At 41.5% G+C, this 11423-nt stretch overlaps 1 protein-coding gene across 7 annotated transcripts in view; it reads right to left on the reverse strand.

Annotated features, from left to right (window-relative positions):
• The window catches only part of ATP11A (ATPase phospholipid transporting 11A), a 138528-nt gene extending 127971 nt beyond the window's left edge, over nucleotides 1-10557 (reverse strand). For all 7 annotated transcript variants that reach the window (XR_008462331.1, XR_008462330.1, XM_054162851.1 and 4 more), the window contains exon 1: nucleotides 10267-10557. Coding sequence is in view for 5 of the 7 variants with exons in the window: in XM_054162851.1 (XP_054018826.1) it covers nucleotides 10267-10305 (39 nt within the window). In the remaining 2 variants the exon portion in view is untranslated. The remainder of the gene's footprint in view (nucleotides 1-10266) is intronic.
• Nucleotides 10558-11423: the final 866 nt, after the last annotated feature.

An 11423-nucleotide genomic window follows, 5' to 3' on the forward strand; every position in this document is an offset into this window, starting at 1 on the left:
TCTGGGAGATGTAAAGACCACGTTTCAGCTTTCTCCCCACGCATCCCTGAGACACTGATATGAAAATGCAGCATAGAATGCAGTGGCACTTTTCCCCCTCATCATAATACTCTTCTAGTATCAGCTAAAAGCCACTTAACCAAGCAGCTGCTATTCTGCAGCAAAAACAAGTCATTACAAGTAGAATTAAGCGGTCTGACTGAGGGCAGAGGGAGAAGACAAGAAAAGTCAATGCCATGGTCTTACTAGCTTTAAAGGTTTGCAAGTATTTGCAGTTGTACCACCTAATGAGTCAAACTTTATCTGGCTTTTGTCACAGTTTCTAATGCACACAAAAAAGCGATGGCTTATGTAAAAGCAGTGTCTTCAGTTTTTATGTGCAAGAAAATAGCAAATGAATACTGATATTTTAATTCTACATTTCCATCAGAAATCTAGCCTCAAGACTATTACAATATATATGTATATATACAAAATATTTTTTAAAAAACTATGCGCTGACAAAAGCTCTTTGAAGAAATTACAGTGGAAACCATTACAGGATAAAAATGCTCAAGGTAACTGCTTTTGCTTCGTAAGACAAAAGTCAGGGGCTTAAGAACCTTCTTTTCAGAAAAAAGCCTTTCAGATTTGAAACCTCTTTGACAGACCAAGACGTGAGATGCAAAAATCACAGTGTAGACAGATAGAACCACAGGTTTATAAAAGACAGTGGTCATTCTGCACTAGTTCAAAAAATCATGTGAAACTTTTCTATCACTTCCATGTCATTAAATATGCAACTTCAACCTCCTTATGTCAGGCAAAAGCTTACATCATCAAGAAGTCAACATACTCATGAAACATCTGAAAGGGATCATGCAGGGGGGGGTTTTGGTTTGGTGAAAGTTTTTTTGCAGTGGGGAGGGGTGGGGTTTGGTAGGTTATTTTAAAAGTTTTCCCTTCATCTCCCTTCTCAGTGCCAACACACAGGCACCTTCTACCAACTAGGACATCTGGTCACCTGACAGCTGCAAATAGTAAGCAGTCAGTTAATACTGTTTAAGTAATTAACAATACAGTATTCAGAGGCTAAATTACAACCCTGTGAGTTAGTTTTGTTTGGGGATTTTTTTATTTTAGAAAGTGACTCTCACTAAAGCTTAGGTAAGAATTTTAACAGACCTGCCCTCATCCAGCCCACTACAATGTTTAAGACCATCCATATATTTAAGTAGCTATAGATCTGTTGTACAAAGGAGAAATTCCTGCAAAGAACTTGAAAGTTAACATGGAAGAGTAGATTTCTTTAGAAGACCTACAACTGTTTAAGGTAGTGAGGTATTCAGAATCTGATACAAAAGAATAAAAATACTGAACACATTTAAAAACATAGATATATCAGATTTTAAACATTAACTTGACAAGATTTGCAATATTTGTGGTTACCTGGGAAATCTCTGAGATTTGTTTTAAGCACAGATGAATGCTAGATGATGCTTTTATTTGTTTCGGTTTTTTTTAAGAGTTAAGCTTCCCAGATTTCATACTGGTGGTCAGGAAGCTAGAATTGGAGCAATTAAGGTAACTCTTAAAATCAACACTGTTACAGCAACTCCAATGATACATCAAAGAAAAGGAAACTACAGAATTTACGAGAAAGGAGTTGCAACATACACAAATATCCATTTCAGTACATTCCATGTTTATGAAGAAAATGCTAAGCATTAAACTAAACATTAATCAATCAAAAGCTACTTATAGTGTAAAGAGTCTTTTTGAACAAAGCAAAACATCCATCCTGAACTGACTTACAATGTATTTCTGCTAATATCACCATAAAATTATTTTAGTTACATTGGCATCAATAAACTGTTTTTAGCCTACCTTTGCAGTATCCTCTCTCATACATGTATTTCACATAATGAAGACATTTTTTAGTATGATTAAATGGCAGCCTTGCTTGTAAGAGCCTTTATGGCAATTATATTTTACATGTCCTCTCCCTCGGGAACAGGGAACACCCTCCCATAGAGTAAGGAGGACACCAACTTTCCCAATAACGTTTCTTTCACATTTGTTACTACTCAAAACGCATCCAGCGATTAGTATGCCATTTCTGTTACTCACCAGCAGAATCTGATACTTGGCCCATCTACACAGATGAAGCCACAATGATAGCCTAAGAGGTACCAGGATTAAAACATCTGAAGATAGGTGTACAGAAAGCATCAAGCCAAAGCCACAGGGAAAGGCTTCAGGTGTATTACAAACAGAAGGCCACAACGCTCCTTGAAACCATCTTTGGGATCCCAGAGCCAAACACACCACTCACTCAGGAAACTGTTTATACCTGAATGAGAAATTAAAGTTTATTCAACTCCAAGTCACCTCATGACTAAGATTAAGTAAAAAGACTACAGGTTTTTCTGGACAATCCTATTTCAGAAGTATTATAATCCAAGAATGATTTGAACTTTTCAGACAGTTCTACCATTTACAGGATGAATTTAGTAGCCAAACCTTCTGCAAAATACACACAGCCATTTTCTCTCCCTCATATTAATCATTATACCATCTTATGTACATCATACATGTTCCAATAGGATAATTTTTCATAGGTTTATTTTTGGAATGACCTCCTGACATGTATAGCAGTTTAATGTTAACTATCAAATGCCACTACTGATTTTATATCTACCTGAAAAGAGGCCACATATTCATTATGGTAAAATAAAACAGTTATATGAGCACAGATAATGGATACTAGCATTTGTAGTTTATTACAATAATTTCTGCAAACATCTCCTTAATAACACTTTGAATCATAGAAATATTTGGTTTGGAAAAGACCTTTAAGATCACCAAGTTCAACTACTAACCTAACTCTGCCAAATCCAGCACTAAACCATGTCCCTAAGTGCTACATATGTGTGTCCTAAATGTATGCAGGGATGGTGACTCCACTTCTTCGGGAAGCCTGCTCCAATGCTTGCTGGCCCTTTTGGTGAAAAGCTTTTTCCTGATGAAAAGATGTAAAGGGCTGTATAAAATGTTAAGCATGAACTCAAATTGCTAACGCAATTCAGATAAAACCCATTTTGGTTCATCTATGTGCCTACTTCAAAATATATATTAGAAGCATTAGATTTAAAAAGCTACTGAGGAAATCACAGAATGATGGGGGTTGGAAGGGACCTCAAAAGATTATCTAATTCAACATGCCTGCCAGAGCAGGACCACCTATAACAGATCACACAGGAACATATTCAGGCAGGTTTAACTCTTTCCCTCTCCCCAGTTCATCCACACAATTCTCTCTGGACAAGAACTTCACACACAAGTTTCTTTTTCTGACCGTAACTATTTTGACTGTTAACATACCATTTGAAAAACTTCACTAGAGCATCAACAGATGTGCTTTTCAGAGGATTTCACAACATCCTATCTTGGTGGCAAAGCAGAGGAAGAGCCTAATTGTCCTTAATCCTCTATGTAAAATAGGTTAGATTAAATCCTCTTTTGACTGAAGCAAAGAGATTAGTCGGTGCCACCAGGAAAAAAAAAACCACACAACACTATTCCCCCTCACCATGTCCCATATCTAAATGATTAATGAAGGAAACAAATTAACCAGTCTCCTATTTAAAAAAAATTAGTCTACAGAGAAGTGCAGAATAAACGGAAATGCATCCCTACAAAAACTCCAACTTGTTACATTTCCATGCCTGCAGTAACTGCCATGAACAATACAAGAGCGAGCAAGCAGCCTAGAACAGGTCAGTCTATCTCAATAACCAGACAGAAAAGCTAGTACAAAGCTGCCTTTTTTCTTTTGTAATACAAGTATAACTCTGGACTCTAGGTGAATCTTGGTACAATTCTTGACATTGCCAATTAACTGCAGACAATTTCAGGCAATACGCATGCACATCTGCATGTAATAGCATGTACATGTATATAGAAGGAAGAATAAAGGGAGGCAACCGTGAGCAGCAGGAAAAGCAGTGCAGAGCACTGAGGTAACAGCAAAAAATCCCAACCCTAAAACACAGTCATTATAGGCTTATGTCCACACCCAGTTTTCTTGCAACATAGTAATTTTATTACCTGAAAGCACTAAATTATGCTTACAACTTCTCTATGGAAGAGCTGGGTACTACTCTCATCCTTGTTCTAAGGAAAGTTAAATGTGCACAAAAATTACATCTTGATCTGCAAAGACATTTACATGTTTTATCAACCGGTGGTCTCCTGCAATGTTCTAAGCAAACTCCCCAGCCATTAATCCCCTAGAACAATTCCAGCTAGGCTGCCAGTTTCTTCCTAAAAACAGTGTATTTTCAATATGGTATCACAAATACTCATAAAATTAAAATCAAAGTTAAACTAACAAGAAGAAAAAAAAACACTCCACCAAACACTTTTCATGACAACTCAGGGGACTTTTGTACCACAAGCTTCTTAGCTTCATCACTTGAAAGAGAAGGAGGGGGGGATAGAGAAAAAAACAAAACAAAACAAAAACACACACCTGGGGTATCTATAACATAGGAAGAGTCCTTGGTTTGCCTTGTCTACCTGCAGCTGTTGCCATGGCAATTACAGCAGAGCAGATAATAGCATTCCAGTGTTAGCCTGCCTCATAGCTCAGGATGAACTTCAACTGAAATGTCCCTTGACAACTACACAAATAGAAATACTACATTATCCTGTATAATGGTAAAACAGTAAAATAAGCAGCATTATTCTGGAAAAAATGTAATCTAAAAAGCTTACATGAGGAGAGGTAGGATATTTTGCTAAAAAAAATAAAACACAACCAAGCACACAAAACCCCACAGCAAACCAAAACCAAACAAAACCACAAAGAGACAAACAAACAGAAAAGTTAAATCCAGTTGCATAACAGGTGCTAAAACATCTGCTCAGCTTTTTCTGTGGCATGGTTTTCCCAGTTTCCTCACCCTGCCACACCTGCACGGCACACAGAAGCATCTCACTATCAATCAGGTTACAACTCCTCAAAAAAAGCTGTTTTCTAGTCACACTTAAATCTAGCTAGCAAGTTTAGTAACTCCATCTAGGCAGCATAAACAGTAGCCAACTATGGTATTTGTGGAGCATTTTACTTTTCAGCCCTATTACTGTTTTCTAGGTGATTTAGGTTTAAAAGCTGTGGTTAGAAAATCCCATTCAAACTGACCACTTTACGTGTTTCAATTACTACTGTATGACAGGAGCAAAGAATCCGTGAGAAAGTCACCAGAGATGTTAAGCCACAAACATGCTAAGTTGTACCTCATCCTCTTCCCTTCCCAAAAATCATTTTGAGAAGGCCTTCTGCTTTCAGTATTGATACTGTGGTGCTTTAGATATAATGTATTTCTGCTGTTATGCCTTTCCTAAACATATACATATCATTTTAAAAAATGCTGTCAAAAGACAAAAGTGACTATGCCATTCTCATCACAGAAAAGACATCTCTTTTATGCTAAATATAGCAAGGCTAGAAGTTCTTGATCTATTTTAAGTCACTAACATACTTCTACAATTTAAATGCTCCAAAAGCAACATTTTTCTACTATTAGAGACCATTTGATGAGTGCAGATGAGCAATATTTTGTAGTCAATAGCAACCAGCTTGTAATATGTACTCTGGCTTCCTGTGAGTGAGCTGTTTTACATACACAATGTCCTATTTTAATTTGTTTATTCTCAAAAGAAAAAGGAAATCATGTTTTTCTTGTGTAAATGGTCTAATTGATGGAGGGTGGGGGGAGGGGAAAAACAAAGCCCATGCAATTCTCCATTTATTCCCCCTCAGCAATAAATAATTTATGAGTGCAGAGCCAGTGTCTGGGGTTGTTTTGGGTTTGCTTTTGAGTTTTGTAACTTTTTAAGAGTACATTACAAAAACCAGAATGAAGAGTCACTACCAGTATGCAAGAGCTTGTTAGATTTACAGAAGTGCTAAATCCTGTCAGCCACATTGAATGTTCAGAAGAATTAACTTCTGAGGTAACTAAAGCTTTCAAACTTTGCCTCTTTTTAAATGAAAGGCTGAAAACTATGCAGGTAGCACTTCATACTGACTCTTTCTCCCAAAATAAAGACAAAAAAAGCCAGTCAGGAGAATAACAAAGCAATGGTGCTTAGGGAAAAGAGGAATTCAGAAGTAAGCCATGCTGGTAGACAAAGTCTGTCCATCTTCCACACCACCGAGAACTGGTGCCCACAGTAAGGGAGAGATGTGAGACAGGAAGCATCTCAGATTATTTTCAAGACAATATCGTGACACACTGACTTCCACAGGATACAACAAAAATGCATTACATACCAGGGATAGACATAAACACTTAGGAAATGCAAGATACTTACTACTGACCTCTGAACACATACATAGCTCCTATTAAGAACATCCCATGTATAATCAAGACTTTGACTTGCAGACAAGGTCCGTATATAAACACATTTATATGACATTTAAAAGAGCTTAAGGCTTTCTCAAATTTTATCCTTGGAATTAAAAAAAAACAAAACAAAATAATAACAATGGGGGAAAAAAACACACCCACACACAAACCAAACACCAACCCACCACAAACGTCCACACAGGTGGAGAGAAAGCTCACTACTATCAAAAGCAAGAACTGCAATGCAAGGCTACCGTCATCTGCAACCTGATGATGGACTGTCCTTTTAGACAGAAATAATTCCAGAGAGCTAGCAATTTTGCCAGCTTTCAGGTCTAAGCAGTTATCAACCTTTGCTGTATCAAAGCAAGATCAATGGGAAAAAAAACACACACTTGATTTTCAATATTGTCTACTAAGGCAACATATACAAGTAAAATACTTAGGAAATCTAATTAGAAAACAGTTTTAGAATTGTACTGCCAATAAACACACTAAAATTATCTAAAGCAATGACAAAAAGCCACAGGGTCCCATGAAATTTAGTAGAATACTTGCTAAAAATGCCTAACAGAAACTATGATTACAGTTAGCCTATTTCTATAAAAATTAAAAATAAAACATCTATTTGTGAACTCATGTATTCCAACCCCCCAAAACGTTTGGGTTTGGTTTTTTTGGTTGGGTTTTTTCCTTTCCTCAGAAATATCGGCAGAACTAGTAGCCTAGACCTGTATTAACTCGATGTTCCTTCTGGATGTAAATCTCATCTGTTGCTTAATAGACCATTACACTGGCGGCAAATACTTAGCATCCAAATCTGTTACCTGAAGTAACAGAAGAATCTGAAAGAGGAGTAGCAATGAAGTGGCAAGATCTGTAAATATACTGCATAATACACACAAAACTGTTCAGTAGTATTTATTGTACAATCCAAAGCCATCAACCTGAGCAGAAGCATTTACTGACTTGGGCCAGCTGTCTTACAAATACAGACCAGACTGTCACCATAGGCTGCAAAGATGTTTAGCAACCATTTAGTGTCCAAACATACATGTGCTAATGAGTGACATTTTTCCAGATTGCCCACATGTATTCAAACTCAAAATTTCCACAACATTAGGGAAGATCCAAACTCACAATCAGATGGACAGAAACCGCTATTGTGAACATGCAAAAGACAAACACATTTTAGAGCAAGTAAATGTTCATTTTATGAAAGGTGCCATCAAGATTAATTTTTTTAAGATTATTAGCCATCTCCTGACTATAATGAGGAAGAACTTCAGATGTCCCAAGACATGCAAGTTACTGGAGGAAACTAACGCAGATGCAGTTACATGTGCAGAACACATTGCTTAATAGTCATCACATAGTGTCCCATATAATCTAACTAGAAAACAACCTCATCTTGTACAGATATGGTTTTAATTACCATTGTATGCTTGTTCTGGGGTATTTGGAGGGGCAGAGGATGTTGGGTTTTTTCCCCCCCCTCCAAAATAGTGTACTATGAAGAAGTTCCTCTCATTACCGAGCACAGAGCAGGCTTTGCATGACACTTACAGGACAGTACACACTAATTTGCTTTTCTCAGACCCTCCCCAGGGCTGCACACAACCTCTGAAGAATGCACAAATAATCCAAGGAGAAGACAGAGAAGCTTGTTGGCTGATGCAGAAGCAACATCTAGAAATAGAGGTTATGTTATAGAATGTGACGAACGGTATACCCTCCCCGAGACAATTTTCATACTACCTACATATAACCATTCTTCCCATTATCTGGCTAAGTAAATTAAGCAATACAGTTGTCAAAATTTATCTTAGTGTTGAAGGTTTTATTGAGATTCTGTGGTTCCACATAGTGGAAAGGCCATCTATAGAGATGTTTCTATTTTGTTACTTAAAGATGCCTCTACTACAGCTCTCTCAGCTTGAACCAGTAAAATATACAGAACAACCTCATTAGACGCAATTAAGAAAAGTTACATTGCTCTATTTGAGCTTGAAGAATCAAGAAGCTTTTTGAAAGCTACAACAAACTTCAGTGAAATAAACACCTTTTATGTAGAAAGTTATTCTTCAACAGTCTTATAAATTGTGTATGGCTGCAGTAATCGTAAGGGGAACTAAGAGCTGAAGTGAAAACAAATAAAATCAAATTTGCAGGACGGACATAAAGAAGCAGAACAACAGAATGCCGATTTAGAAGTTTAGTCAAGAGAAACATCTCTGCTTCTGTCCTTCCAAGAAGCTACACCATCTCTTGAAGAGATAGGAACTTCAGCATGACAACCATGTATTTTATGCAAGCCATGTCACTTTATCTTCCAAGCACTGGAACGGTTCAAAGACAATGTTCAGTGTAGGTAAAACAGAAGATAAATATCTGAAAACGCTAACCAGAAAACTGACTTCAACTTGACCTGACAGCACTTGGTCACTGTTACACTGCCACAGGGCCTTGGAGATACACTCTATTTTGCGTTGCTTAAGGACAACAACTGCAACAATAAGGAAAAGGGGAATGGGAGAACCTTCACAGTTAGGACAAGAACTCTGCTATTCAACTTATGCCTTTATGTCCTACAACATAGAGGACAGTGTAAGAAAAATTACGCAGAACTATTAGAAATCTCCACTGGTGTATAACATAGCAACTGTTTGTTATCCCAAGATCATACCACACCACGAGTAAGAGCTCCCAGCTACTTCACCATCTCCAGCCTGTACCAGCCGGGGTTCTCAGGATAATCCAGGGACCAGCCTGCTCTGGGATAGACCTGCAGCTGAACAAGTCCAGGACACAATTTGCAAAACAGAAGTTCACAGTTCTAGGACATCAATCCTTGCACAGTTTCGGTACAGATTTTCATTATACCCAAGCTTGAGTTTGTTTTGATATAAGATGCACGTATCTTCTCCAACTCTCCTGTAGATGCATCACAGCCTCATTTTCCCGTATTAAAAAGCAGTTTATATAAAGACAAGCACATCTACACTTTTAAAGCTTGGATGGAGTGTATAGAACTTGGGTGAATAACTACGCAGCGATACCGCTGACATGGAATTCCATCAGATTACTAAAAACATTTTTCTGAACATTTGTTAAAGGTTAAATAAAACCATATTCGCACTAAGAGACCTCAAGCTACACTTGGATCCACTCTAAGGTACTACCGATCTGCTATTTCAGGTGCAGTAGGTCATGCTGACCAGCTGAGCTCGCTTTCCTCAAAGAACAGCAACTTTAGTGCGTTTGAATCTTACCACGCACACCTACAGAAACTTGGGACTGTTCCCACAATTCGTCAGTCTATTTAAATTGGATTTGTCTACAAAACACAGCTTGAATGAAACAATGTAACAGAGCAGGGAGGGGAGAGAGACCCAAATAAACACAAAGTGCGGAGGAAGAAGGCAAGTACTCTTAAAGAGTTTTTATCTGTCCTGATAACTACATAGCTCAGCATTCTGTAAATTACATTGCTTTGAACTTAGGTCAGCCCGTTCTGGTTTAGAGAAGGCCAGCCCTGCAGCCAGCTACCCGGGGAGAGGGCGGCAGGGAGCCCATCAACAACCGTTGCACCCTTCGTTTACAGGGAGAATCACGTGCAGCGGCCCCCGAGGCTCCCCCGGCCGCAGTCAGAGTCATGGGACCGCCAAACTCCTGACCCAGCCCTTTCTGCAAGCCTGGGGCCACAGCGCGATGCAGCCACCCCTCCGAGACTCGCACGCCTCCCCGGTGCTTCCAGCCTCGCAGCTCCGCCATCCGCCGAGTGTCCGAGATGCACTCTGAGAGCAAACCCCAGCGACAGCTTTGGGGCTGACGCGGCCCCGCCGGGACGGGCCCGGTCAGCGGTACTTACGTATCGGCTCACAAGGGTCCGAAGAAGGCTGCAATCCATGGCGGGCAGACGACCGCCGCTGTCCGGGTACTCAGGACCGCGCCGCCGGGTGCTCGCCGGTGCCGCCGGGCTCCCTGGCTCGCCTCACTTTCCACATGCAGGGAGTAGCGCTCGCCCCGCCAGACCGCTGGTACCCCGGCCCGGCGCTCACCGCCGTCCCCGGCTATGCCACGTGCTCGCCACCGCCACTGCGGCGCGGCGACCCACGGCCCCTCATGCCCCCCACTGACGACGCCGCCACAACACTTTCTTGGGGGGAAAACGGAAGAGGCAAACCGCCACCAACTGCTGCCGAGTCGCCTGGCTAACGACCCCCTCCCGCGCGGGCCACCCAGATCTTTATCCGGCGGGGAGGGGGAGGAGAAGCCACCCCCGTGCAACTGCCCCTCACACACGCTGACCGATACCGACCCAACCCAGCTCGCGCCGCTCCCACTTTGATCTCGTCGGGCGGCCCCGGCAGCGCACGTCACGCGGGGCGGGCGGGCGGACATGCGCGCGCTGATGCCCCCTCCCCCCCTCCTTTCCGCGCCGCACGGCAGCTGGGGAGGTGAGCTGCGGTGTTCGCCGTCGTTAACGGCCCCTTGGCAGGGAATTGTCCGCGCCAGTGGCTGGCCCAGGAGAACATCGTAAAGCCTTCCTAGAAGACAAACTCTCTAACAAATCTCCTTTTCCTTTCTCCATGCCTTCACCTGCTCCACTGCTTCCCTTTCCTGGCACTGCTGCCTGCCGCGGGTCGTGGAGGAGCGGCAGGCGAGCTGGGAGAAGCGAGGCACGCATACCACGCCAGGGAAAGGGGAAAGGTGAGGTGGCAGCAACAGGGAGCGGCCACCGCGCTCTTCCGGGCACCGCCAGGGCCGAGGTGTTGGCGGCGCGCCGGCGTCGAGTACGGCCCAGGTGAGAGGTGCCCTCCCGTCGGTGCCCGGAGTTGAGGGAAGGCTCGCTCTGCTGTGGCGGCCCATGTGCCGACGGAGGATGATGCGCTTCTTGTTAGACCTTAAATACATTTAAGTAACTGTCAAGGAAACCACGATCTGCTGGACTACACCGTACTAAAGGTCAAATCTCCTTTTGAGCACCCGGCGCCTATGCATTTACCTCCAGGAGTCCGAGGTCGG

Source organism: Dryobates pubescens, chromosome 7 (assembly GCF_014839835.1).
Source record: "Dryobates pubescens isolate bDryPub1 chromosome 7, bDryPub1.pri, whole genome shotgun sequence".
In the NCBI taxonomy this organism is placed as follows: Eukaryota; Metazoa; Chordata; class Aves; order Piciformes; family Picidae; genus Dryobates; species Dryobates pubescens.